At 42.3% G+C, this 27,762-nt stretch overlaps 1 protein-coding gene across 5 annotated transcripts in view; it reads right to left on the bottom strand.

Moving 5' to 3' along the window:
• The window catches only part of CNOT1 (CCR4-NOT transcription complex subunit 1), a 112,752-nt gene that overhangs the window by 81,134 nt on the left and 3,856 nt on the right, over nucleotides 1-27,762 (bottom strand). For all 5 annotated transcript variants that reach the window (XM_063140877.1, XM_063140876.1, XM_063140874.1 and 2 more), the window contains exons 2-8: nucleotides 19,760-20,031; nucleotides 9,617-9,724; nucleotides 8,440-8,538; nucleotides 7,087-7,155; nucleotides 6,618-6,672; nucleotides 5,116-5,319; nucleotides 3,751-3,919 (exon numbers count right to left, since the gene is read on the bottom strand). In XM_063140877.1, coding sequence (XP_062996947.1) covers nucleotides 3,751-3,919; nucleotides 5,116-5,319; nucleotides 6,618-6,672; nucleotides 7,087-7,155; nucleotides 8,440-8,538; nucleotides 9,617-9,724; nucleotides 19,760-19,861 — 806 coding nt within the window. In that variant the 5' untranslated portion in view covers nucleotides 19,862-20,031. The remainder of the gene's footprint in view (nucleotides 1-3,750; nucleotides 3,920-5,115; nucleotides 5,320-6,617; nucleotides 6,673-7,086; nucleotides 7,156-8,439; nucleotides 8,539-9,616; nucleotides 9,725-19,759; nucleotides 20,032-27,762) is intronic.

Raw genomic sequence — 27,762 nt, forward strand, 5'->3', positions numbered from 1 at the left:
AATAAATAAAACTACACTCAGCAGGAGAGATAAAAGTATGACGATCCAGTAGCACTAAAAACTGCTCCTGAAATGCTTAGCAAATTAAGGTCTTCACCTGGCATTGAAAAGATCACAAAGTAGCTGCGAGGCAAGCCTCTTTGGGAAGGGTATTCTACAGACAGGGCACACCACTGAAAAGGCTCTCTTGTAACCACCCACCTCAACTCATTTGGCAGGGACACATAGAAAAGGGACTCCGGGAATATGGCACAAGATGCACCTTCAAGTAACCTGACCCCAAGCTATTTAGCTTCTTCTGTAACAGGAAGGGACAAGTATAAAATCCAAGCCAATTCTAACAGCTGACTAGAAATTCATAAGACCAGGAAACTATAATGTCAGGTGACAACTGGGCCTAGAAACAGATTGGTAGCCAGTGCAACTGGCAAAGTACAACCAACTGCATTAACAATCTTGCCACCTTGCTCTGGACTAGCTGAAGTTTCTGGAACATTTTCAATGGCTGTCACACGTATAACACGTTGCAGTAATCAAATAGGAGGCTACCAGAGTGTGGATAACTGTAGCTAGGCTATCTCTGTTCAGGTAGCGTCATAGTTGGTATATCAGCCTGAGCTGATAAAAGGGGCTCCAAGCCACCAAGACCACCTATGCATCTAGGGACAATGATGAATCCAAGACCACCCCCAAACTTCACAACCGATCCTTTAGGGCAGGGATTGGTGTGCTGGTACCCTCCAGATGTTTACAAGTACAATTCCCATCATTCCTAACCATTAGCCATGCTGGCTGCAACTGGCTTTGAGATAAAGAATTTGTTTATAAAATGGGCTAAAATATAATACTGAATCAGTTCACTGAGTATTTAGTCCGCTATTGTCTACTCCAGCTTTACCCAACCTGGCGCCTTTCAGATGTGTTGGGAGTAAAATGCTGGGAGTTGTACTCCAAAACAAATGAAGGGTACCTGGTTGCCTAACTCTGCTTTAAAAGGGGGAGTGAAACCCCTTAGAGAACAAGGTGAACACCGCTCATCCAGACAGATGAACCACTCACAAACAGTATATCCATCTTATCTGGATTGAGCCTCAGTTTATTGTCCCTCCACATCTATTCAATTTCCCTGCTAAAGCACTGATTCAGAACATCAACTGCTTCACCTGTATTAGATGAAATGAGGAGCTTAGTATCATCCACATAGTGGTGACACTTGAGCCCACATCTCTAGATAACTTCACAGTGGTTTCATGCAGATATTGAAAGGCATGGGGGATAAAATAGAGCCCTGTGTAACCCTGCAGTATATCTCCAAGGCAGAGCAGTACTCTCCCAGCACCAACTTTTGAAATTGACCATCTAAGTCACAGTACAACCACTGTAATACATTGACCCCACAATCCAACTCAGTCTGTCCAGAAGGATACCAAGGTTAATAGTATCAAAAACAGCAGAATATAATCAACAGCGTTGCACTCCCCCATCTCTCTCAGAAAAGAGGCAATCAAGGCCATTTCTATTCCAAAACTAGGTCAGATCAAAATGGATCCAGAAAATCAGTTTCATCAAAGAGTGCCTGGAGTTGATCAGTGACCACCTGTTCAAGCATCTTGACCAGGAAGGAGATCGTTGGCGTCTGGACTACAGTTGTTCCCATCTTTCTGAGTCCAGGTTAAGTTTCTTCAGGATCATCAACTCTTTTAAAGAGACTAGTCCTGCCAACTCTTTCAAAGAGAAATTTACAAACTCCTGGGATCGTGGAGGACACACTGATCTCCAAAAGGCCTGATGTATAGTTTTCCTATTGAATAGGTCTATTTTAGGTAGCATTAACAAGATTCATGCCATTTACAATAACCACCTACTAGGAGTACCCGCTTGGTACTCAGTATTTTCAATGGAAATAGGAATTACATTTAGCAGCAGTATTGAACTACACTGTTTTCCCACAAAAGTTAGTATGACATTATGTGATCAATGGTAAATGACAAGACAAACAGATGGCTGAGATTGGGGGCTAACTATTCTATATATTACTAATACTGCTAAAGTATTAAAAGACATCCCTGAGAGATTTCAACACTTTAAGCAATGTTTCAACATAGCTGGTAACCATGAGCATTTTACAACATCACTATATGCTGCAATAAAAGTCATCTTAGTCAAGTTCAAATTAAACTATCCCACCTGCTAGAAACTTGGGTGCCTCCATCTCTCACAGAGCACTTCTCTTCAGCTTGGTAGCAAGCTGGGGTGGGGGGAGTCACAGAATCATAGAGCTGGAAGGGGCTTATAAGGCCCCCATGCTCAATGCAGGAATATACACCTTAAAGCACCCCTGACAAATGGCTGTCCAGCTGCCTCCTGAATGCCTCTAGTGCGGGAGAGCCCACAACCTCCCTAGGTCATTGGTTCCATTGCTGTACTGCTCTAATCTTCAACCATACTCCCCTCAATTCTGTGACTTGGTTAGGCATGGGACAATTTGTACATAATTTGGAGATGAAGGAAGGTCATTGAAGATGACCTAGTTTATGTAGCTTATTACTAAAAAACCTGATACACAGGAACACAACACTGCACAACCTCTTCTAGATCTTGTTATGGCCCAAGGCCTAGACCTCGCACTATTAGAGGAGTCCAAAGACAAAGATGGTGGGGAAGTCTCAGTTCAGGAACCATCACAGGAGAAAGCATTCAAAGCAATCACTCTGCAGGAGACACCCAGAAGCAAGGAGCTCCATGCAACAGTGATGACTACCCCCATCCCATTCTGAGGATTCATTTCGAGAACTACCTGCAGCTTAGGAGGCCCCTCCGCCCACCACACTAAGTCCCAGGAGAGTAGGAGTAATCATCATCAGAATAGGGCATGTCCATTTTAAGCCTAGACAGTTTTCCTCTGACAAGGGAGAGATTGAGACACCCACCAGGTGTCTTATGCCTTCCCCCTGACAAAAGGCAATGGGGGATGGGTACCTGGAGGAGGCAGCTTCTCACCTTGGATCTGAAGGACGTATCTCAGAAGATAACTTGGATGACATTACTATGCAAAGTAGCCTCAGAATGAAAAATACACATTTACAGCCTCAGAGATTATGCATATGGCTCAAAGCTCAGCAGCAGCATTGGATGCTGAATATTTCTCATTAAAAGTGATGTACAAATTCAAAAATTGCATTATGAGGCGACGGGGCTCCTGAAGGTGGACACATCTTTTACACAGAACACAGTGATTTGTTCTTAAGTAACTACGGTTGCAATCCTACATGGGAGCAAGCCCCACTGAACACAATGGGACTTCTGAGTAGACATGTATAGCAGGGGTGCACAACCTGCGTGCGTACACACTCATGCCCTCACATTCTCCCCACAACCTTCATATGCACACACTCCCCCAGCCCCCACCAATACTATCTCAGGAGAGATCGGAAATTAAGGGAAACCCCAGCACAACCAAGAATAATTCCAGGTGGGCTCTTAATTTCACAAAAATTACTTGTAATATTTTAGATGATGATCATCAAGTGACAGAGCAATGGGTCACGGGTTGTGTACCCCAATGTACAGGGTTGAACTCTAAGCTTCTTAACAAAAGGGAATCCTACTTTTGATCACTTCTATGGTAGGACTTAAAATGTTTAAATAATTTCACCTGTTCTCTCAAGGAACGACGTTTAACAATCCCTGAAAAATGTCACTCTGTGATTCTTAACTTAAGTCCAAGTCATAGTGAAATTACCTACATACCTTGTACAAAAGCCATAGCCAACTTCCTGCATGAAGTCTGCAAGAGAACTCTCCATCATTGTTTTTGCTATCCCTCCAGAATCAGGCAGGATCCTGTCCATTAGAATGTCCCGTTTTTCAGGGTATAGGAGTGGTGCAAGCACCACGGGGCAACGTTCCTGGGGAAAATCTAAGAGCCCAGAAGCACTTTAAAATTTCACAATGATCAAATACATAAAGCAACACAAGTTCTATACTCAAAATCATGCCATGAAGCAAAAGGCCTATGACTGGAAAAGAGTTCACGCTGACTGTCTTGGAATTCAGAATCAAGTAGGCAAAGGTCTTTCTACTAAAAACAGGAAACAAACTTAAACTTAATCCAGTTAAGAGGGAAGAACAGCTGGATGGAGGCTTGCAACCAGTTCTGTGTGGTGCATTTCCCTTTGGAGGATCAAATACCCTGCTTGGGGTACTCTTGGACCTAGTCTCATCTATAAAAGTGAGGATGCCCTCGGTGGCTAGAAGTGCCTTTTTCTGGCTTAGGCAGGCTCGGCAATGGAGAGCGTATCGGGAGAAAGGGGATCCAGCCTCAATTACAATCATGGTGGTTACACATGCCATTTTATTACATGTTATTTGTTCAATTGTTTAACGTTAATGTTGTAAGACACCTTGTGGGATAGAAATAAATAATAATATTATTAACAACACTCTCTTGTAAATGGCCATAATTACTGCGGAAATTCATTAAGGTGCCAGACATTTATCCCTTTGGCATGTGGCAATTTTCTGAAATGCAGCTTGTCAACATCACTATGTATCAGGGCTTGCTCAGTAGCCTGGGTGCTGCAGCAACAACCCAGGCACAAGGCCCCGTGGCAAATGTCGTTCCCCTGGATCCTGCTAGGCTGCCACTGCAGCTGCTGCCTGTTAAGTTTAGGTGGGAAAGGAAAGGGGAAGGCTGCGACAATTGTCAAACCAAACCCCAAACCTCAAGGGGTGGCGTGCTTACAATACATCAATTTATATTCAAGCCCAATCCCTGTTCCAAAAACTCAGTGCCACCACTAAAAATATCTTGTCTTGGAAGGACTGAACTTGTGTGCTGCCAATCATTAAAAAATACAAGGTTTATCTAAAAAACAGACTATACAGACATCCCCTATTAGGATCTGCATTTGGATGCACAAATGACATGACTACCGTACACATATTGTGCAAAATAGGCATTGTCCCTAAACAGGATTTGCTTTTAGCATTTTACAGCCACAATACTTAATTTCGTTTCTTGTTTCTGAACTACCATCTATAGGTTTATCCTATACCAAAATTGCTTCCTTTTGGAAGTAAGTTTCAAATAAAGGTGTCAAATACGCTACTTACCTCTACGTAATGTTTTGAGAAAAGCGTCAATTTGTTCCTGTCCAACCCCAAATGCTCCTTTCTGTCCAAATAGAAGATGGGAGAGGAGGAGGTGCAAGACCTCTATTGCAATATCTTGGAAGCCACCTTCTTGATTTCCACTGACGTCTGCGTCAATGTATGAACGCAGAAGATCAGGAAGCTTTTGTTTAATAAACTGAGCAGCTTTTTAAAAAAAAGAGAGAGATGGCGTTTAACTGGATTGCTTTTAGAAAAAGCACAAGCATTTGTTATTTTGATTTATAAACTGCACGTGCCCACTACTATGACCATATAATATGTTTAACATAACATCAGTTACATTCCAGAACAGCCTGTCAGAAATCAGTCAGCACCACCCTGCTTTGGAATGCAGCCACACCTGAGATCACCTGCATTCGCCTACAGTGTTTGGCTCCAGCTCTCAAGGAGCCTCTCTACAAGGAAACAGGAAGACATTGCTGTCAGGCTAGTCAACAGCTCCTGCTTAAGGCTCTTTGGTTGTGTCTTCCTTTGCTTTCTCTGCCATGACTCCATTCAAATCCTCCTTGATGAGTTTGCTTGTTCACTGTTCCTGCTATAGCCTCTGGTACATCCTCATGGCAAGATATAATTTAATACTTTCAAATCTATCTTGATCTGGGACCAAGGGGCTAAAACCAATGCTAGTTCTACTTAGAGCAGACCCACTGAAATGAATGGGACTAAGTTAGTCATGACTAATTTAAGTCCCATTCATTTAACACATCTATTCACTAATTATGTTTGCCAGCTGTTCAATCATTTAGACAGTCCAATGACCTACATACCAACTGTTTTGTGCACCAATGATGATTGGAATTAACATAAAGTGCCAACCGGTACCCTAAGAACAGCAGGATTTAAAGACGGTTTTAACCCTTGTGGTTGTTACTTGCTGCATTTCGATATCAAGAGCATCTCAGATATGGTTCCTACTTAGTCTCCCATCTCAGCAGGGCTCAGGAAGAAATATAGCTTGTCTATTCAGATCATTCTCTAAGGCCACAATCCTATATTATTATTATTTACATTTATATACCGCCCCACAGCCGAAGCTCTCTGGGCGGTGTTTAGACAGAAAGAAGTCCTACAACTGGCTGGGGTATACTAGGAGCTGTAGGACCCTTTCTGCCCAAACATGCATAGGATTGCACCCTACCCAATGTGGTGCTCTCCAGTTATGTTGGACTACAGCTCCCATAGTCCAACACATCTGAAGGGCACTGGGTTGAGGAAGGATGATCTAAGGTGTTTTTTTGGGAGGGGGGTCCCCTCCTGCTATAAGGATGATCCTTGAAATGGGGAAACTGGACTATATGCTCTGGTCCCTTCCAGCCCCTGGGAATTTGCTCCAGGTGATGATGAAAATCAATGACTGTATAAGCCACGACTCAGGAAGCAGCTTAAACCTACTAAAACACAGCTAAGATTTGGCATGTGTTTGCTATATAAACTTCTCTTACCAAATCCTCGTAGATCTGGGTTGAAAGAGTTCAACAAAGCTAGGCCAAAAATAACCTATGGACAAATAGAGGAAAGTTAGGAGAGTAGATGTGCATTCAGTCATTCGGTATATATGCCAGGAGCTGGCAACTAGATCAGCCAGAGGGAAACATCAGGTCTGAAAATTGCTGGCCTCCCTAGAACATTCCTCACTCCACCCACAATGCCAATGAGGTGGACCAGGATTTGGAGGGTGATGTTCCTGGAAGGGCTGTTAGTCTGAAGTAAGATGCTAGCGAGTGCTGGAAGCTGTGTAGGAAATGGAGAGGGAGGAATTAGAAGAATTCATGGTGACTGCTGCCACACCTTATTTAACATGGTGTGGGCACTGCCAGGAGCATTGTCAACTGTCAGCCTTCCTCAGATTCTGCTAAGTTGCCAGTCCTCTCATAGGTGCTTAATGATTTAAAATAGAATGAACTAACCCACCTCTTGAACTTTGCTTAATTTGATAACTTTGCTCAGTTGAGTGAATAGATGGGGTGACGGCTTTAGACTCTGAAAGAAAAGAACAGTATCTATGAGACTGTTACATTCACAATTGTAACAAAATACAGTACAACCAGAAATAGAGTAACACACCAAACAAAAAAACCTCTACAGAACAATCAAAGCCAAAGTCCACTCAACAGTAGTACTTCTTTATCATCATGTATTTTATTTAAATTACTTGTAATACCTCTTGATACCTCTAAGCAGTTTACATAAAAAACTTCACAGCTTCTTTCAACCTAACTGCATACGTTCCAATATTTTCCCATGCCAACATACAAGTTCTCAAGTTTTTATGAGCACCTTGTTTTCAAAAATCCTAGTTCATCACTATGTGGCAATAACTCAGAATACTTTCACCAAATATATACACCTATACCCTTCCTAGGACTGCACAACCTGCATTAGAGGACTACTACCTCAATAAGAGATTCCTGCTGGGCAACATTCACTCAGCCCTTTTAAAAATAGTATGTGTTTCACCAGCTGTTGGAAAGAAGGGGCATATTTCATAGGGAAACCTTGGGGTACTGACTGCTAGTATGAATGTTTAAAGCCTTAGGCTTGAGCCAGGTTATGTGAAGGATTATCTCCTTTCATGTATATCTGCCTGAACCCTAAAATGATATTCTGAGGCCCTCCTTCAGATGCCCTCACCAAATGAGGTGAGGAGGGTGGCTACACTGCAGTCTTTTCAGAGCTAGGTGAAGACTTCCCCACCCCAGGCTTTTAGTCCTTCGGTTTTGATTTTTAAATGTGTTATTGTGTTTTGAGATCTTTATACTGCTGCTGACTTTTACTTTAGTTTTACTAATAAAACCAAAAGCGACTCGTTAACCATGCCCATGTGCCGGCTTATTCCCCCACATTGCCTTCACAAAGCACAGGTTGTCTTGATGTGCAAACCTAGCGAAGGTGGTTGGCTGCAGTGGTTAACAAACCACCCAGAACCCAAGGTCTGTTGTAGGGTTGCTGGGTGATTTGTTAGCCACCCCAACCAACCACCCTTGCCGAGTCTGGACATCATGACAGCCCATGCCGAGCAAGAGTACTTAGGGAATCAGCCAGCATGTGACTGGCACGCATGGAGATGGTTAATAAGCCACCATGGCTTATTAATCACCCTTGTGTCATGCAAACTGGCTCAACATCAGTGAAGCCAGCTTAGTTAACAGAAGATGCAGTGCCCAACTTCGGATGCATGCAGGACCAGGACAGACTGTGGGTCTGCATTCATTTTTCTCTGCCTCTCCTAAACTCAGTTAGTGCTCCTATAAGGTGCATACAAACCTTCTGATAGTGCAGTGGATTTTCAATAGCATAGGACAGCGTCGAAATAAAGTTTGGCTTTGTAATCAATGACGCACACTCCTGGATCAGAAACTGAGTCTGAAAAGAAAGGAGACTGTTGTATCATCTTTGAAGCAGACAATATAGCTACAAGACATTCAGTTCAGTCTTTCGTTAGTGGAAACATTACACCGACACCAATCACACTATTTCAAACTATCTTCTTAATGTGGAATACATGACAAATATTTGCGTAATGTATTAGTGGCTAAATGGCTGACAACAATAGTTTGGTTAGTTTTATGGGAAGGTGAACTCAATATACAAATCTTAATCACTACTGGATAGACCCAGCGACAACATACACTGACTGCTATGGATACAGTATTCAAACAACAGAATGGAAGCTAAGATAAATTAAGAAATATTTTAAAGAAAAAAAGAAGCAAGCCAAATAATCAGCGTGCCTTAAAAGCAAAAACAGTATGGGATTCTATTACTGAGCTATGCAAGTGTTAATCCTGAGGAAAACAAAGTTCTAATACAAGAGGCTTTGGAAACAACACTATACAAAGAACCTGAGAAACAAGCTAAAAGTTAACACAACTTTCCACTGCTAATTTAGAAAGCTTTAACACTTGCTGCAATTCATAAGTATAATAATACTAGTATTTATTTTATTTTCAACATTGACTGGCTTCCCTATTACAAAACATTCTCAGCAGGGTGTCTGGCTTTGTGAACGAAGCCTACTGGAAATAATGCCACCACCTACGCAAGAAGGCATTGCTTTGGATTCCCTCATTTATAGAAACTCAGACCAGGGCAATTAAATCACAGGGCTTCTCTGTGGGAGCTCCTCTATGAAATTCTCCTAGAAAAGTGTGTTTAGCCGACTCCCACCCAAATTTCAACAGGTTAGCAAAGACTTACCATTAAGAAGGCCTAACTGCTGATGGGCAAAGCACTCTGCTCTCATTTTAAAACTTTTTTTAAAGTAGTGTTGTAGATCTGATGGCTCTTTAAAATTTGTGCATATGAGGTGGCTTAATTTTTTTAGAACTGCATTTACTGTATGAATTTTCAGTTAGTTTTATAAACCACTAATGGAACCCCAGCACTGTAGGGTGAAAAAATAAATGAAGTAACTAATTGGTAATTCATGTGCAAAATTTACCTGGTGGAAATCTTTGCCGCTGCTTTTACCATCGCCACTGAAATCCACATGCGAGAATAGACAGCGTAGTAAATGCCTGTCTGCCTCGGGGCCGTGCCGATTCACAATCTAGGTGCAAAGGAAAAAAACAAGAAAAACAGAACAGCTAACTTCAATGGAGCCACACACCAGTGCATTTGTAACTGTGGGAACTTTATTATGGTCACCAACCAGACTTTACACATACAAAAGTGGAGCAAAATTAGATACAAATTTGAGAAATATGCAGCCGCAACAATTCTGGAGAGACCTTACAATACAGCAGTACATAGTTCTGATGAAGGATAAATTAAGACACTAATTTCCAAGGGGTGTAATTTGGTGAATCCACTCAGTATTTTGACTGTGTTCATATGTAATGACAGCAAATGGTTTAACCCATGGGTTGGCAAATCATGGGTTGTCATTACATCCAAATCTGGGACTGTGGGTTAACCACAAACAACCCACAGCTTGGTGTTGGGTTGTGAATTCTAGGTTGTTCAAACCATGGGCTGTCATTACATTTGAACCTAGAATCGTGAGTTGTGTGAGTTGCTTTGTCAAACAGAGGCAACAGTGGTAAAAATCTGACCACTCTTAAGTCTGCTGTGCAATATTGCTAGCCCTTGGGTACAGGGACGCCAAAGTCTGCCTAGCAATAGCAACAAGGATGTTCATCACGCCTCCTCCCTCCTGCAGTTTGCAGTTTCTCATGAAAGCGTCAGGGTACTTTTTTCAAATTTGCTTTGCATTTTAATGAGAACATTGCTGTTATCACAATTGTGTGTCCTTGATGAACTGTCACTGTGGCTATGCTATCCCAACTTAGTTGCATCTGCACTTTAGAATATCCTACAACAAACTGACAGTTTTCAACAGAGTCACCCCCTCAATCTAAACCTCCCATGCCTTGAGATGCCTTCCCTGGTTAGAAAAGAAAACATTTGGAATAGTCTAAGGATGCTCCAAACTCACTCTCTTCAAACCATGGAAAAGGTGGAAGAAGTGCTTTCTCTGCACCTTCTCTTGTCCAGTCTTCTCTGTAATCACTTCTAGGGATCTTGCTGCTACTGCGTCTTGAACTGATCCACCATGGCTGGGAGATCTCCATGCTCCCCATAGTCCAAAATAGAAGAGAACTCTGCCTCAGTTCTCTTCAGTGATGATACTATCTCACAAGCCACAGGCATATTCTCAGGCAACCGGGACCCAAGGAAACCAGAGATTACATGCTTTTGGACTGATACTGAATTGGACCAGTCCCTACACACAGCAGGCCCTGCAGAGTACCTATAGACATGATAATATGTTCACATGGTTTTCTGAGCAGATATTAGCCCAAGACTTTGCCCACTGCACCCCTATGCAGTGTAGGGAAAAGCTGCATGGATTGAAAAACTTCAAAGAGATTACTACCCACAACAAGCACTTTAGCACTGAGCTGCGAACCATGCAGCTCAATACTCAAGTTGGCAAGACTTCTGCTGGACAGGAGAAATGTCACACCTGAGTACAGACTCTGGAAAGTTAAAATCAACATCTTGGATTGAGTTTGGAAAGCAACTGGCAACCAGTGTCTGTCTTTCACGACAGATATAATTCAGTCTCTTGTGAGCACTCACAAAATGACTGCCATGGGGGAGGGGGCTCGCTCTTCATAAAATGGTTGCCGTGGTGGGTATGGCCAGTCACAGAGCACTCGTTTCCCAGAAGCCGAACTGGTGAAACTAAAAGGAAAGTAACTTCCCCCAGAATCCAAGTACAAGGCACAGGTGGTCTCTGAGTTCCAAGACACGGAACTCCATGTTGGAACCCATACAGAAATGGTGCTGGAGGGCAGCACTTCATTTTGTACTGTGACAAAAAAAACAAAAAACACCACCACCCCTTTTTTAAAAAAACGTGTAAGAAATAAAATTAAAATCACAAAGGGCAGAGTGCTTAGTAGGCACTGAGAGCTATCTGTGGGCACATTGGAGACCCCAACAGTGTCTCTGTCGCTTCCTTCCATCTAGTGATGTGATCATAAAGAGGGAGAAGAGGAAATGCTGCTTACAAAAACTCTGTATAGCAGCTCTCCGCTAAATTCTTAATCCTTGATCAGGGGCAAGCAGCCTACTGTGATTTAATGCAAAGCAGAAATTCTGGCACTGTCATCAAGCACCAAACAACAAGGGGTGGGGTCCAGGGGAAGGGGGCATTCTATCTGAGTGAACCTAGACGACTGGATGGCGACCCCAGACAGGCCAGATTTGGCTCACAGGCCCGAGGTTCTGCACCCCTGCTCTAGAAGAGCTGAGGAATTTCAAGTTCAGCAGAGCAAGCAAAAGCAATTGGGATAGGGCCCCTGTACTGGATACCCACAACTCACACCCAAAACAGATAGGATTCATAATTCAGCTCACAGGACTGGTTTCTGTGAGGAGAAGCATCCTAAGTCCAACCTTGAAGGACTTGGGTTTACCAAGGGTTGAGGATTAGCAGTCAAGGTTCAAAGCTAGAGAAGGTCTCAAGTACTCTTCCCAGAGCACACTCCACTTATGCATCTGGACATCCTCAGGCAACCCTTCTCTATTTGCTAGCGTAACCACAACGGAGTAGCCGTGAGGACATGCTTTCCGCAATGCTGTGGTCACAACAATAAGCCACAGGTTTTGGCTCCATTCCAGGCACACAGAAACTACTACTCTCGAATAATGCCAGATTTGCAAGACAGCCAGTTAGCATGAGAATGTAAAGCAGTGAATGGTGTGAGCAGCTAAACAGTGAAATCACCACTTGCTGACAGAGAGTGACTCACTAATTCCCAGGAGTCTGATTCAGTTCCAGGGAGGAAAAGCATCAAGGCTTTCTCAAATTTTGTTCACAGAAGGGGGGGAAAAACTGTTCCATCATTTCTGTATGTGTTAATAAAATAATTCTACAACATGCACATTTTTCTCTAGCACTAATACACATATGTCTTTCCCCTGTCCCACCACTGCTGCAAACACTTTTTAAAAAAAAGAAACTCAAGGAATTATATAATTATTAATTCCCAGCAGTGTGATTATTTCACCTTGGGGAAGGTAGCCAAGTATATTGAAGTTTATGGAATTGGTGCAACTAGGCCATATTGTGCCCACAGTGCAAAAGCAAGAGAACTCTTTCGTCAGCAAACCTGTTCCCAATAACTGAAACACTCTTAAAAAAAAAAAGTACAGTCATCCAATCAACCTCAGGAACCCAAAGTTTGTAGATCAGCAACACTGCCCAGAATTGAGGTCAAGTTTATGACAGGTACTGGGCATGCTGGAAGGTCAACCATCCAGCAATGCATGTTTTAATAGTGAGACAAACACTACAAGGCATGGACCTGTTAGTTTTCCAGCAGAGAGGGACTCTTTCAAAGAAAGGAGCTGGGGAACACTGAAGCTTTTAAAGGAATAGAAGCGCCATGAGAGTTTGATTTATGGCTGCAAGTCTGAGCAGGACTGCAAGGGAAGGTGCCCTCACTAAGAAACTCCCTGAATTGCACTTCTTTTATTAAAATAACAACCTGTAGTTCCTTTCAGTGCTCAAAAGGAGAATGCATGATGTGGAAGTGGTGATGGGGTGGTAGCGCTGTACTGCAGTGGTGCCCCCTAAGGGTGGTTTTATGTTGTAACAAGTGGAAAGCCCTCCTGCAAAGAGTTAATTTTGCCCCCTCTTTCTTTGACACACACCTCAAATACAAGCTTTCTCTTCCCTTGCTCTCTACTCTTTGGCAACTCACTCTCTCTGCCCCCCTCCAAGATGCCACAGCTACTGCCTCTACTGGTAAAAAAGAACACAATAGTGTCTAAGCTACTGAACAGTGTATACCCCAGCTCCCTTCTTTGAAAGACTTGTAAACAAACAAAAACATCAAGCTACAAAAAATGGGGGGGGGGGGGAGAGGGAGACCAGATGTTGTAGATGAAAGTGCACCGTAGTGCCAGCTCCAGGTCTTTGGAGAGCCCTTGGGCAAGACAACCTCCCTGGCCCTCCTCCCTCAGTGAGTTGATCTTCCCACCATCATTGCACCTGCTGTTCTTGCTCCTCCCCTCCTTCTCATCACTGCTACCACATGCTTGCTTGATAGGCAAAGGACCAATGAGCAAGTAGGCAGTGGCATCTACTATTCCTTCACACCACCAACCGTTGACTGGGCCAGAGGAAGAAACCAGCAAACAAGCAGGCTGTCATGGTGAAGAGGAGGGGGCTCTTCTCTGTGGCCCCTACTGCGATACGGGATCTCGACAGGTGCTCAAATATGCCGACTTCCAATACCAGCCATAGGTTTCTTTTCCTTCCAAAAATGGAGCATTAAGTCATAAACAGCTGCTAGTCACAATGGCCATATGCTACATCCAGTATCAGAAACAGTGACCCACTTGACATTATCAGAGCCACAGTGGTTTGTTTAAGCCAGCAGTTCTCAACCTGTGGGTTGGGACCCCTTTGGGGGTCGAACGACCCTTTCACAGGGGTCGCCTAAGACCATTGGAAAACACATATTTCCAATGGTCTTAGGAAACTGTATTGACTGAACTACGCCATGTTTCATCTTTTGTATTATTAAAGCTATTGTTATGTATTATTTTCATTAGCAAACCATCCCATGACAATGGATCGTGTAGAGAAGAACGAAAATAATTTTATGGTTGGGGGTCACCACAACATGAGGAACTGTATTAAAGGGTCGCGGCATTAGGAAGGTTGAGAACCACTGGTTTAAGCCATAGCACATGCTGGGCATAATTTGCCTAATGACATGCAAGGACATTGCTTGCATAAACCTGGGCAACAAGGTTTCTTGCAGGGAAGAAAACCCTCAAATAACCAATGGCCTTTTGTTGGGTTACATGAGCATAATTTCCCCCTCCATCAAGTCATCCCTCCCAGGTCTGAGCGCCATGCTGCGCCAGCAGAGGTAATTCAGCAAATAGAACCCTGCAGCTTAAAGAAGCCATGGTGACCATGCAGACTGGGTCAATATATGTCCGTATACCAGTTGCTGGGGAAGATGAGCAGGGGTGCTGCTGTACTCATGTCCTACTTGTGGGCTACCCCACAGGCAGCTGATTGGACACTCTGTGAACAGAACACTGGACTAGATGGAACTTAGTCTGAACCAGGACTCTTATGTTTAAATGGCTTCGGCTATTGGGCGGTATAAAAATGTAATAAATAAATAAATAAATAAATACGCTAAACCATGATGCTTAAGCATTTTGAGCTAAACATCATGGCTTAGCGTGTTGTGTGAACCATCCTGCTCTCTTCACCTAGTGTCGTCGTGTGAACCACTCCTAACCAGTGGCTACATAACCACAGTTTAAACAAGCTCACTAATCACTTGCTGCAAAAGGGTTAGCAGCCTAACCATGGCTTAGTGCATTGTCTGAACAGGCCCCATGTGTTTAACAAAGAATTAAAGAAAGCAACTTATTTGTCTAAATCCATAATTTTCCACATTTGGAGTGTTCTACCAAAAATGCAAATGCTATGTAGTTTTAACTTTTTGGGGTTTTATAGCAATTATTTCCTGCACAACAATCGATCTTAAAAATTTGAAAAGAAACTCAAGATATCAAATTACTTCTAGCTTACAAGTAAAAGTTATGTGTTCATTAACTAAGATAAAGCATTGAAGCAAGTGCACGGAGAGCTTGAGAAGCAGTAGTTGGGTATCAAGCCCAGCCACAATTGATCCTATTCCTGCTTCTAACTGACTTGGCCCATCCCACTGTAGTCTCCAAGAAAGGCACTAAGACCGGTCTTGGCTGGATGTCAAACACTGCAGGAACATCTTTGGATTAAGAGCTTCATTACACAAAAATGAAGGGAGCAGGATACACAAGTGCCTCAACTGAAGGTAGCAGGAAATCCAACCCTGGTCTTCCACATCATAATGCTGAAATAGAGCTTTCACATACTAGAGCACAGGCTCTGAAGCACTTGCTTAACCTGCTCACTTCACCACATGTTCCCAGTTAGCATCATCAGCATCAGCATCATCAATATACCACCTTTTTTCTGCCAAGGAACCTCCTCTCCATTTTATCCTCACAACCCTGTGTGGTAGGGTGGGCTGAGAGTCTGTGACTGGCCCTAAGTCACCCAGTGGGTTTCCATGGCTGACTAGGGAGTAGAACCCGGATCTCCCAACTCCCAGTCCGACACTTTAGCCACTACAACACAGTGTTTGACTCTGCATGAGTTGAAAGGGAAGCAGCTTAATTTATTCAGGCTGAAGCTTCTCTTTGAAACTGAAGCCACCTCCTTCTCCATTCCTGCAGACTCTTATCAAAAGAATGGGGCAGAACAATTGAAGGGGAAGAGCTGTGCACCAATTGCTCTCTGCAAATCCTACAGCAGTCTTTATCAGTACACAAGAGGTGTTTGGGGAATTGAGATTTCAGAAGTGACCAGCCAGCCACCTTGGTTCTCTAACACTAGTTGGCTAGAAGCTGGATTCTTACTTTTAGCTAGATTGAGGACATACCTCCTTCATTCAGTGCTATTTCCTAGCTTTTCAAAGGCTGTGTTTAAAATGCTGGAAATACTTTCAAGAACACCCTGCAACTGTGGCAAAAAATACTCCCAGCTGGGATTTTCTGAAGGCTACCTTGATGCAAGCATGTTACCTGCTGAGAGCACAGTGACTCAATAAAGAGTTCTCTCTAGAGACAAGGAAATTGGAACACCTGGAAGCAGTGATGGGGCTGGAATTTTTTTCAGTGTTTTAAAAATTTCCATTTCATACATTCATTAGTAACAATGAATGGAAGCCAATTGTGATCATATTAGGCAAGCTTAGCCATTTCAAAATAGAAATTAATGTTTTTTCAGATGATTATCCCTACAAAGTATATGAAATGGAATGAATAAGTAATGATAGTGAAACTGAAGGTGCCCCAACAAGGTATGGAAAACTGAAATAGATTAATAGTTGTCAACATATCCTGCACAATAATCAGGGTTGCTAAAATTAATTAGTGCAGCCTTCCCCAAGCTGGTGCCGTCCAGATATTCTGGACTATAACTCCCAGCATCCTCAGCCAGCCATGCTGACTGAAGGCACCAGGCTGGGGAAAGCTAAATTAGTGTCTCAACAGCTTTCAGTACCTTTACTTCTTTCGCATATTTAAACAACGTAAGGGAAGTACGTACTACTGTCTTTACATTTTTGCAAGTATTCCAATAAAAATGTCTACATAATATAACATTTAAATTACATTAAGTGTGCTTTAATTCTCCCCTCAAATATTTCAGCTCAAATGCCTGTGGAACAAGAAATTAACATGGGGTATTTTTATATAGTTTTGTTATTTTATTTGTATTTAGTAAATATGCTAAATTAAATCACATTGTAGTGATTTTCCAAAGCAAAGTGAAAAATTTCCAATGCAAATGATCCTATGCAAATTAGTCTAATTTGCACTGGGGAAAAACTTCAGAAGACCCACATCACTGTCTGAAGTCTGCTCAACAGTGGGATCCTTCAGATGGGTTCTACACAGCCTATTCCAGCACTTGGGCTTGGAGCAGCTTCATTTCCTGCTGGAGAGGGTCTGGATTACATACACTTTCTAGCACTCCAGCAAACACACTATGAGAGGCAGGATGAAAGCAGGCTGCTGTTCCATTACTCAGATGCCAGCTGGACTTGATTTGGCAAATTTCTCTTTCCTGCACATTTGCAGGAGGGCAGTGTAAGGCTGTGTTAACTGCCTCTACTCTTCTGACAGAGCCTGTACTCACTAGTAGTCAGCTGGGGGGGGGGGGGTGTTTCACATATTCAGCCTTATTTCAGCATGGGAAATAATGAACACATTGGATAAAGATTTAAGAGTCTAACAGAGGACTCCTTCCTCAGCCAAACATGCAAATACTGTCTGAAATAACATCTGAACTCAATCCTTTCTCCAATGCACAATTCCAACAACATATTAACTTTGAGTATCTTGTTGTAACTGCCAAAGATGCTACTGTTAGAGTAGTGGAACACTTCCAAAATAGCACTCTCTGCCATAGACTCTCATCCAAGCATGTTGATGGTGCCTGCCAGAACGAAGCAACCAAAAGAAATAAAATCACAAAAACATCAGAAAGGAAGGACCAGACAAAGAAAAAGATGAGAATGGAAGCAAGAGAGGAGGCCTAGTTCACACTTTCCAAAGCAAAATTCCTTCCTTTTGAATGCTACCCCGGCAGTCAAGAAAATACTGAGCGAGGAAGCGGGAAAATACACACAGAAGGTGCAGGGGCCTCCCACCAAACTGCTTCATCTAGCTCTAAAATTATACAAATGTATGTCACAGAACCCATTCATAGGCCTGGACAGCAACCCCAAAGGAACATACTATGTGCCTCTTTACCCAGAACACCAAAGTTTTTTTTTCACATAATTGCTTTAGTAGGTTTGCAACAGAAACAATGGCAGTTTTAGACAAGTAATTGAGGGGAGACATGGTAGCACTCTTCAAATACTTAAATGGTTGCCACACAGAGGAGGGCAAGGATCTCTTCTAGATCCTCCCAGAGTGCAGGACATGGAATAACGAGTTCAAGTTACAGGAAACCAGATTCCGACTGGACATCAGGAAAAACTTCCTGACTGTTAGAGCAGTACGACAATGGAACCAGTTACCTAGGGAGGTTGTGGGCTCTCCCACACTAGAGGCATTCAAGAGGCAGCTGGACAACTATCAGGTATGCTTTAAGGTGGATTCCTGCAGTGAGCAGGGGGTTGGACTCGATGGCCTTATAGGTCCCTTCCAACTCTATTATTCTATGATTCTATATGGTGTTTCCAGAAACAATTAAATTGCAGAACGTTCCAGAAAAAAAATATTGAAGAAGTTTCAACTGTCTTGAATTGACTGGAGATCCAATTTAGAACATTTTGACGGTTTTGTGCATTACATAATCATTAATCTTATGTTGCTGTTTTAATTATCTCAAAAGACAAACAATAATTCAGACAAATCTATCTAACAATTCAGCCAAGGGCATCTAAACTCAAATAGTCCACCGCTGACTAATGTGTCGTCTGAACCGAGTCACTGTGTCAATTCTGTCTTATTTATCCTGTTTTCTGACATGTCAGAAAACAGGATAAATAAGACAGAAAACTGACTCAGTGGCTCAGTTCAAACAACACGCTAATCAACTGGAGGGTTAATAGGAACAGAATGGGAAACAACCGTTGATTAGCATGTCATCCGAACTCAGCCAGAGACTCAGTTACAATGACACGTTAGTCAACGATGGACTATTTAAGCAACAGTTGCTTAAATTGTCTACCACTGACTATTGTGTCGTCTGTCGGGGAAAACCACACCACTGCTCATTATTTCCACAAAATAACCAATGCAAATAACATGTTTGCATCGTTGATTATCTGCACAACCTTTGATTATTGTATCATCTGGCAGGCTCCATCGATTATTTCACATGCTTACAGAGTCGCAAGGTAAGAGCAGCAGGGGCTCTATAGGCATGGGAAATATTCCCATCCCAGAAAGCGCTTGAGGAGCCACCGATTGTGCTGTCCCTTGGTGGGCACGTGTTCCCAGGGGACATGCATGTCCCTGGCCCCCTGCTTCCATCCCCTCAAGCCGGGAGGCGAAGGATGCCTCCTGCAGCTTGATGTGCAACGTCAAACCGTGAGAGTTATCCTTCCTGCCACGCCCTCCTCGTTCACCACAAAGTGCTGGGGACGGGTGATGCTAGGAACTCCTGCCACTGCAGTGAACGAGGGTCAGGAGCAGAAGGAGTGAGTGCATCCTTCTGCATCCAGCCCTCCGTCCACAATTTGTTGCTATGCCAAGGGCGGGGAGAAGCTCTTAGGAGAGACTCTCCTGACAGTGTCTATCTCCACCCTCAGTCGGCATGCCAACAAATGGGGAAGGAGGCATTGGCTAACGTGTCGTTCGAATGCACCCAGTGTAACTTAAATTGACAAAACAAATGCCAATTGTCAGTAAGCACAATGTAAGAAGATCTGGATTCAACCAGTAAGAAACAGAAATGTAAATGATAAATGAGCTGTGGATACCCTTCCATTTCCCGCCATTTCAGTTCCCCCCAAATCTTGGGGTACTCTCTACTTACATGCTGTATTTCCTGCTGGCTGGCTCGGTAGTTTTTCTTGGTTAAATTGTCCACCAGGTAGCTGATTTGAGACAAGGCCAGCGAGAGCGAGTCAAGATTCATTGCTGGTTGGGGCGGAAGCAGGCGGCCGAGCCCGGCGCAAAATCACCATTATTCCCCTTTAGTCACCTCAGAGACAGGTTAATTTTTTTCCAGTTAGCCTATATATCAATTTATGCTTTATCTTCAGCTCTTCTTTCCTAGTACTTCCACTCTGTTCTGAATCATGGCACCTGCAAGACAAGACAACACAATTCTACATTACTTATTTACAAGCAACTCCCTCAAAACTTAAAGCTTTATTCCATTTTATACAATATAATTCCTTTGCTAGTAATTGCTTAAGCATAATTGAACGTTCATTTACTCATAGTAGTATATAGGCCTGCAGGGCAAAATTAATTTTTTTTAGCCCAAAGGAACAACAGGTAGCAATGGGCGTATCTGTCAAATCTGTCTCCACAGATGCCTTCCTTTTTCACCCAGTGATGTAAGGCAGAAAAATTCCCATTGCCTTATTATTATTATTTTGCGGAAAATTTATATCCAACATATGTTAACGATTATTATTATTATTATAATAATAATATTTATTTGTATCCCGCCTTTTGCCCAATGCTGGGCCTCAAGGCGGCCTTACAAAGTTTAAAATATACATGGGGGGGGGGAGGGAAACAAAACCATAAACAATTAAAAAATACACAACAAAATTATAAAACATTAACATAGATGGAGGGCTGGATTATTCTCCAAAGGCCTGCTTGAACAAAAAAGTTTTAGCCTGCTTCCGAAAGCCCATCAAGGAGGGAGCCAGCCTAGCTTCCCCAGGAAGAAAGTTCCAGAGCACTGGAGTGTTGGTGGCTATACATATAAACGATGGCTAGCCTTTTGGGCAAATTGTGACACAAGCCAAATTCAAAGCTTCATACACTGCTCTGATGTATACAAAAGTAAATATACAGCCTTCCAAACCTCTAGTCTACTGAGCTGGGGAGCAAGAGAACTGAAGGTGCCCCAACGACCTTAATGGAAGAGAGCTGATGTGGACTACAGGGCTGGGCAATGCTGGGAGTTGTAGTCTAACACAGAGTACCAGGTTGGGGACGGCTGAATCATGTGTCAACAGCTGTTTAAATGTAAGAAAAAGTACTGAAATGTTTGGCTCTGAATCAGTGCTCTTTTCTGACTACAACAAGCTTACTACTTAAATACCACACAGGCAAAGGATCAATGCTCGTTAACAGAAGCGATAAGACAAATCTTAAAGACTGGCATAGTATTTTATTATTTATCTGATTTATATCCTGCCTTTCCACCAAGGCAATGATGCTTGTCACCTGATGCTTGTCATGCTGGCCCCTTCAAGACTCGCATCAACTATGTCACTGTGATGTGTCCTCCACACAACACATACAGACAAATACACAAAGCAAAACCAGTATTTCTAACAACATTCTTATTACATTTCCAAATCAGCAGTGTAGCTGCTGTGCTGAACCCACTATAAACCCTCCAGGCCACAGCAGTCATTTTAATCTTTTCATAAGCCAGTGTGGTGTAGTGGCTACAGTGTTGTGCTGGGAGTCAGGAGATCCAGGTTCTAGTCCCCATTCAGCCATGGAAACCCACTGGGTGACTTTGGGCCAGTCATAGACTCTCAGTCCAAACCACCTCACAGGATTGTTGTTGTGAGGATAAAAAGGAGAGAAGGAGGATTATATACGCTGCCATGGGTTCCTTGGAGGAAAAAAGGCATGAAATAAATGCAATAAAATAAAAAAAATAAAAATAACTTTGGGCTGTATCCAATCCTGCCTGCCCAGGAACAGGGCCGACTGCTTCTTCTACTCCAGGAGTGGCCAGTCCCACAAATTCTGTTGCGTAAGCAGACACCACCACTTGCGCAAAGGTGGTTTAGGGCTTCTGGGGGGCAATCCCTGAAACGAGCTTGTTTCTGTAAGGAGGCAGGTCAGCAGAGCTCCCCCCAGAAGTGCTAAATCACCATTGTGCAAGCAGTGGGGGCCACCTGTGCAATGGAATTCGTAGGGTGCAAAAGCATAGGCTGTCCAATTAGATATTGCCCTTAAGAGTTCTGTCCGATATCTGTTTTGTATGAACACGATGCAAAATATTTATCAATTTATTATTAATGAATCAATTTTTTATTTTAAGTACTTTTTGCCACATCTCAGCCAAAAAGTCTTCCACAGCAGCTTACATATAATCAATTAAACAAGACAATTAGAACAAAATAAATATTAAAATAGAAGGAAAGGAAGCACAAAAAGAAACTTTCACTTTTAACTGAATAAAATACAGTTGTTACGAAGTAGCTCTCCTGTGAGTGAGCAGTACAGACTCCATTTTGAGGCAGCCAACAGTCAAGGTGTCTTCACCTCTCCATCTCCAACAGAGATGAGGGGGAAAAAACAGGAATGGGGCTGAGAACAATCACAAGGCTAGGTCAAGCAATTCATTTAGATAAGAATCACCTTACTTAGCCACAGACGCTCTATGACCAATGTCTAAAGATTCCTTACAAGTGTGTGTGTGTGAGAGTCTCATTAGAACGTGTGCAAGTTGTACACAGGTCTAATGAGAGCATATCATGTAACACAGTAAAGGAGATTTTTATTTGGATTTTAGAAAATATAACCTCATTGTTTTTATTTTGGGGCTTCTTTAATAAATAAAATTAAAAAACCAGAATGTCTTAGCTAGGGTCTTTAGACCTGGGCTTTAACAGGTTAGGGTTCTAAAAAGTTGCGTGCTTGCAGTCGATGTAGGAAATACATAGAAAATTTATTTCCTATATCGATATATAATTAAAGGAGTCGGAGTCGGAGGTGCCATGAATAAAGGAGTGGGAGGTTTTATGTGTTGACTCCACAACCCTGGTCACAAGAAGGTCATGTTCTACTTGGCATACTTTGGGTGGGACTAGTAATTAACCAGCTTAACAACAATAATTAAGAATTTGAATGTACAGACTCTTACAACAAACAGCTTGAAATACTGATAGATCTACGATACCCCATATCTGAGCCTCAGCTGTTTCCATCCTGTGAAATAAGTGCTGAAGCTGAAAACTGTGTTCAGAAGAGCGGTTGTGTGTTCCTGAGCTCAGACCCCACCTCTGCGCTGTCCTTTGGCTTTGGAGCAAGTTTCTTTTCTTTTAGGCTCACCACTTTGCCTTCTGGAAAATGGCTATGTTGTGATTAGCCTTTTTGTACGAGGTGCCCACAACACCCTTTTGCCATTCTAAATGTGACCCAAGAAGTTTGGGGGCCCTTGCTTAGAAGCAATCTAGATTTGTAGTATAGATACCTTAAACCAGCCTTTTCCCAGGCAATGCTGACTGGGAATGATGAGAGTTGCAGTTCAACAAATCCGGAGGGCATCATATTGGAAAGGCGGTCTTAAACTACCAATTCTAGGGCCAATTTCACTTACTTCCTACATGCAGTAGGTTTAAATTTGAATAACTTTAGTTAAAACAAAGTCTAAGGGAAAACATACTTATCAGTTCTAGGAATTTCTTAAAACAATATTGCCTTTGAACAGGAAACCACTGGAACTAGCTCATCCTGTTTTAGTGGTAACAATTGTACATTCCCAACAGCAATCACCAACTAAGTGCCATTAAATTAATATTGAGAAAAACATCTGAACATTGTTATGGAGAAGTATCTGCAAATATAATATATTGGATAATTATACATTATATGTTATCTCAGTCTAATATGGTTCAGACATAACACATGCTGGGTTAAATAACCCATCTTGGGTTATCATATTGCCTGGCAGGAATTTTTTAACTAAAGATGGGTTATTTGGCCAGAATAACCCACTCTGATAACCCACAGCCTGCAAGAATGGGTTATTTAACCCACTGTGGGTTACTCTGTAGTCTGTCAGACACTGTGGGTTGGATCGGTCACCTAGACACTCACATGTGGCAAGAGCGGTTCAGACCACTCCTGCATGACTCTGTACTGAAAAGAGCGGCACCACAAAAGAGTTCCAATGCACTCCAGCAACATAAGGAGAAAAATAATTTTAAAAGCTTTATGTCTGAACCATGAGCTGCAGTTTTAACTGGCTTATTAAAGCAAGACAGGATCAGAAACTACAGTCTGAAGTTGGTTTGTTCTGCCAAACTAGTTAAAAGTAATTACATTACAGTTTGTTCCAGTTCAGATGAAACAAACCATGATTAGTTGAAAGTGGAAGCAAATGCTTCTAATCTACTTCTCTTACCATTCTGAGAAAGGCAAGACATGAGCCCATGGTAAACAAAACTAATAGTTTTGTTTTGTCCAAATGTCTAATCAGAGCAAAAGGTTACTATGATCAGGTTATACCCACTTATGCATCATGAACAATTGACTACGTTAGTGAGAAAACAGAATCTTAATTCATTACCGTTTCAACAGCACAAAGTTACAAATTTAAGATATTAAATGAATGTGAAATCCCAGATATTATAACCTACAATTAAATAGCATTTTAAAGCACCACTCACTGGTATTTGCCTCTTGAGGGAGGATTAACATCAGAGTTAGGGTCTTCTTAACATGGCACTGTCTTGTCTTTCTAGATCAGTGGTTCGCGGTGGGATTGTATAGGGGGACATTAAGAAGCAAGGGGGCAGCGGGGGGGTGCTAAGAGTCAAAGGGGCAGCAGGGGTGTGTGCGAGGTGGTCTTTTCTGAGATGCGCCTCTCCAGAAGTTCTTAAAACCCAGGGACATTTTTATGGGAGAAGGTAGTTTGGTCCCAAGCCATATAGGGGAAGAATCCACACATGTATTAATACCGTTTAAGAAGAGTCCTTTTAACGGTGAATTGAAATGTTTCAAAAGCACCAAAATGCTAAGAGACATACCAGCTTGGTGTGCCCCGCCACACCGGCTGCAAAACAGAGGCATTCGCTCTCTTTTCCCTCCCTCCCTTGGCAAGCCTGCAGTGGGTGCTTCCCATTTAAAGGGGCCGCGCACAGCACAGCCCCTTTTTCATTCTCAGCTCCTCAGCTCAGCTCTTCTGCCCGGGCGCCCAGACCAGCAGGATCCAGAGGAGCACAGCCCCTTTGAATGGGAGTCACCCACCCTGAGCTTGCCAAGGGAGGGAGGGAAAAGACGCAATTCGATTTTGAATAAATATTAAATTAATTGTTACTGTTTTGAATTTTATTGTTAATATCTTCCTTGGTGGGTCACTGAAAACCGCTATTCTGAATAATGATTTTTATAGTGTAGGGTAAGGAGTACTGGGCATGAGTTTGTGGAACCAAGGGGGCGGTTACCTGAAAAAGTTTGGGAACCACTGTTCTAGATTCTAAACTTGTGCAATGACAAGAAAATTATTTCCTGTTTACAAGGCAAACTTGACACCTCTGCCAAGTTTGCCTGCTATTCTTATCTCATCAGCTTCTAATTGAACCATACGTTCCAAGTTACATTTTTGAAACTTTACTGATATGATGGATCTGCAACTTTTAAACATATTATTTTCTGACAGCTAAGCTGTAGAAAACACTTGCAGTCTGTTTCGCACAGACTATACAAAGTGCAGACACCAAATATCCACACTTTGAACTCAAAGTCTATTTACTAGGTAATCTGTACAATTCAATGGGTCGGTGTAACATTTGACACAGAAGTTCACAGGTCCACCTGGCCTGCACACTGCTCCAATGAGCATCTTTATTGGTCCAGAAAGGGATTCTTTGCTGATTTCCCCATGCCACATTCCTCTACCCAGTCAAATTTAAGACCTCTGGCTGTTATTTTAATATATTAGTTTTTATATCAATTTTATGTATTTTATATTTTGTATTCCATGTTGTTCCCCAGCTCGATCCAAAGGGAGAGGCGGGTAATAAATAAATATATTATTACTGTTATTATTTAAGCTTATTCATTCTGTCACAGGTAAGCTCACCCTGCAGCAGGGCTAACGAATGCAAGTGGTGATTGTCACATCTTATTTCAATTAAAATATTTCCAAATAGCTTTTCTGACAAGAAACTGCCCAAAGTTTTTACATTAGCAAACAAAGCAGCCACTGCTATACAGCAATAACTGATGAATCACCTCAGTTTCTTAACCATGAGTTGCTCAGGAGTAGGCAAGTGTACTAGCTACTGACCACTCAACCACTTCTGATGTACTAAACAACCAGGGGGAATTGTTCTCTGTAACATTCAAACCCAGAACTCTGGGCAGTTGAGAGAGAAACAACCCAAACTCATAACCCATGGTTCATTCTTGGGTTGTAACTCCAGGATATTCCTCCCTCAATGCACAGGAAGCGAGCAATCAGTCAGAAGCCACAACGCTTCCAAACAACCTACAGTTAACGAACCATGGGTTGTTTCATCATGCAAAACGGGTCACTATGTGTTTTGATCATATAACGATGTTGGTATTTTTCTACATGTAAATGTCATATCATATTATTTATTTAGCACCTATCTGTGTACATGACGATTCACAAAGAATAGGATACATGTCCCTACACCAATGAATATTCAACCTAAAACAGACACAACAGAATAAGGGGAAAGAAATAGAGGATGGGACAAATGGGGGAAATATGTGCTTATTTCAGGCCTTCCAATGGCTGAGGGTGGTGTAGCTGGATCAGCAAATGTCAGAGATAAGTTGTATCAGGTTATTAGAGTGGAGAGATGGGATGGAGGGAAGGCCATGGAATGTTCTGAGAGTAAGGACAAGGAGATATTGCAAGATCCAGGAAAGAACCAAAAAACAGTGTAGGAATTTAAGGAGGGGCATCATATGATAAGAGCAACAAGAGCAGCAAATATTTTTGGCAGCTGTGTGCTGGGAGCAGATCAGAGCAAGACAATGAAATATCTTCTGTGGGAGCATAACTCAGTGGTAGAGCATGCAATATGTCACAGGATCAACCCCTGGCAATGCCTATTAAAAATGGAAACAGATCACAGGTGATGTTAAAGATGCTTGACTGAGACCCTGTTAAGCGTTTGCCATTCAGAGTAGACAATATTGGGTTAAAAGGAGAAAAAAACAGACTGCCTTGATATGAGGCAGCTTCATATTTTCCCTACTGCAGTAATCATGGCAATAACTGGAGAAAGGCAGGGCAGTATTTTTGTAAAGCCATGAAGGGAGAAATGTGATTTGATGATGGACTGAAAGTGGGAAGAAAGGAAAAAGAGAACAGTCAAAGAGAAAATCAAGTTTTCATATGCTGCTGCTGTTGTCAATGGAGAAAAATTGGACATGAAGAAGATGCCTTGGGAGGAAAAATAAGAAGCTTGAATTTGGGCATATGAAAACATTGGAAAACTGATTATACAGGAACAAAGAGAATCAACTGAGGACAAAATCTCCTACCACAAAGGGAATCAAGCAAGAAAAGTGATCAGTTGTATCAAAGGTGGCAGAGAGTTCAAGGAGTTTAAGGACGTAGACAACTTTGGATCTGGCAGATAAACAAGGATTTTCAGGATGGCAGACAATAGCTGGGGGGGGGGGGGAGCAGTCCAAAGTCCATCAATAAATATGTTAGCACAAACTTAGCAAATAAAACTTTACTATTTAAGGAGCAGGGCCAATGCATATATAAATGACTTTGCCATCTACAAAGAAATTTTGATTATAACAAAAATGTTTAACAACAGCCCTTGCATTAGTCAGTGAGCAAGAGACAACTAGCAGGGCTACCACTCAAGTCATCTTATGACACACAGGAACTTGGATGCACACACGGCTCAGTTTAAAAATAAATAAATCTAATTATCCATAAGGCAGAATTGTTCAGGACTTTAAAATGTAATAAACATCTCATAATCTAGTTGGAAGGAAAAGCAATTAAGAAAAAACATTGTAAGAAATAAAGCATTGCTGGATCAGAACAAGGTCCACACAGTGGCCAACCAGCTATCAACAAGGTGCCCACAAGCAGGACACGTTGAAACA

Source organism: Elgaria multicarinata, chromosome 14 (genome assembly GCF_023053635.1).
Source record: "Elgaria multicarinata webbii isolate HBS135686 ecotype San Diego chromosome 14, rElgMul1.1.pri, whole genome shotgun sequence".
Lineage (NCBI taxonomy): Eukaryota > Metazoa > Chordata > Lepidosauria > Squamata > Anguidae > Elgaria > Elgaria multicarinata.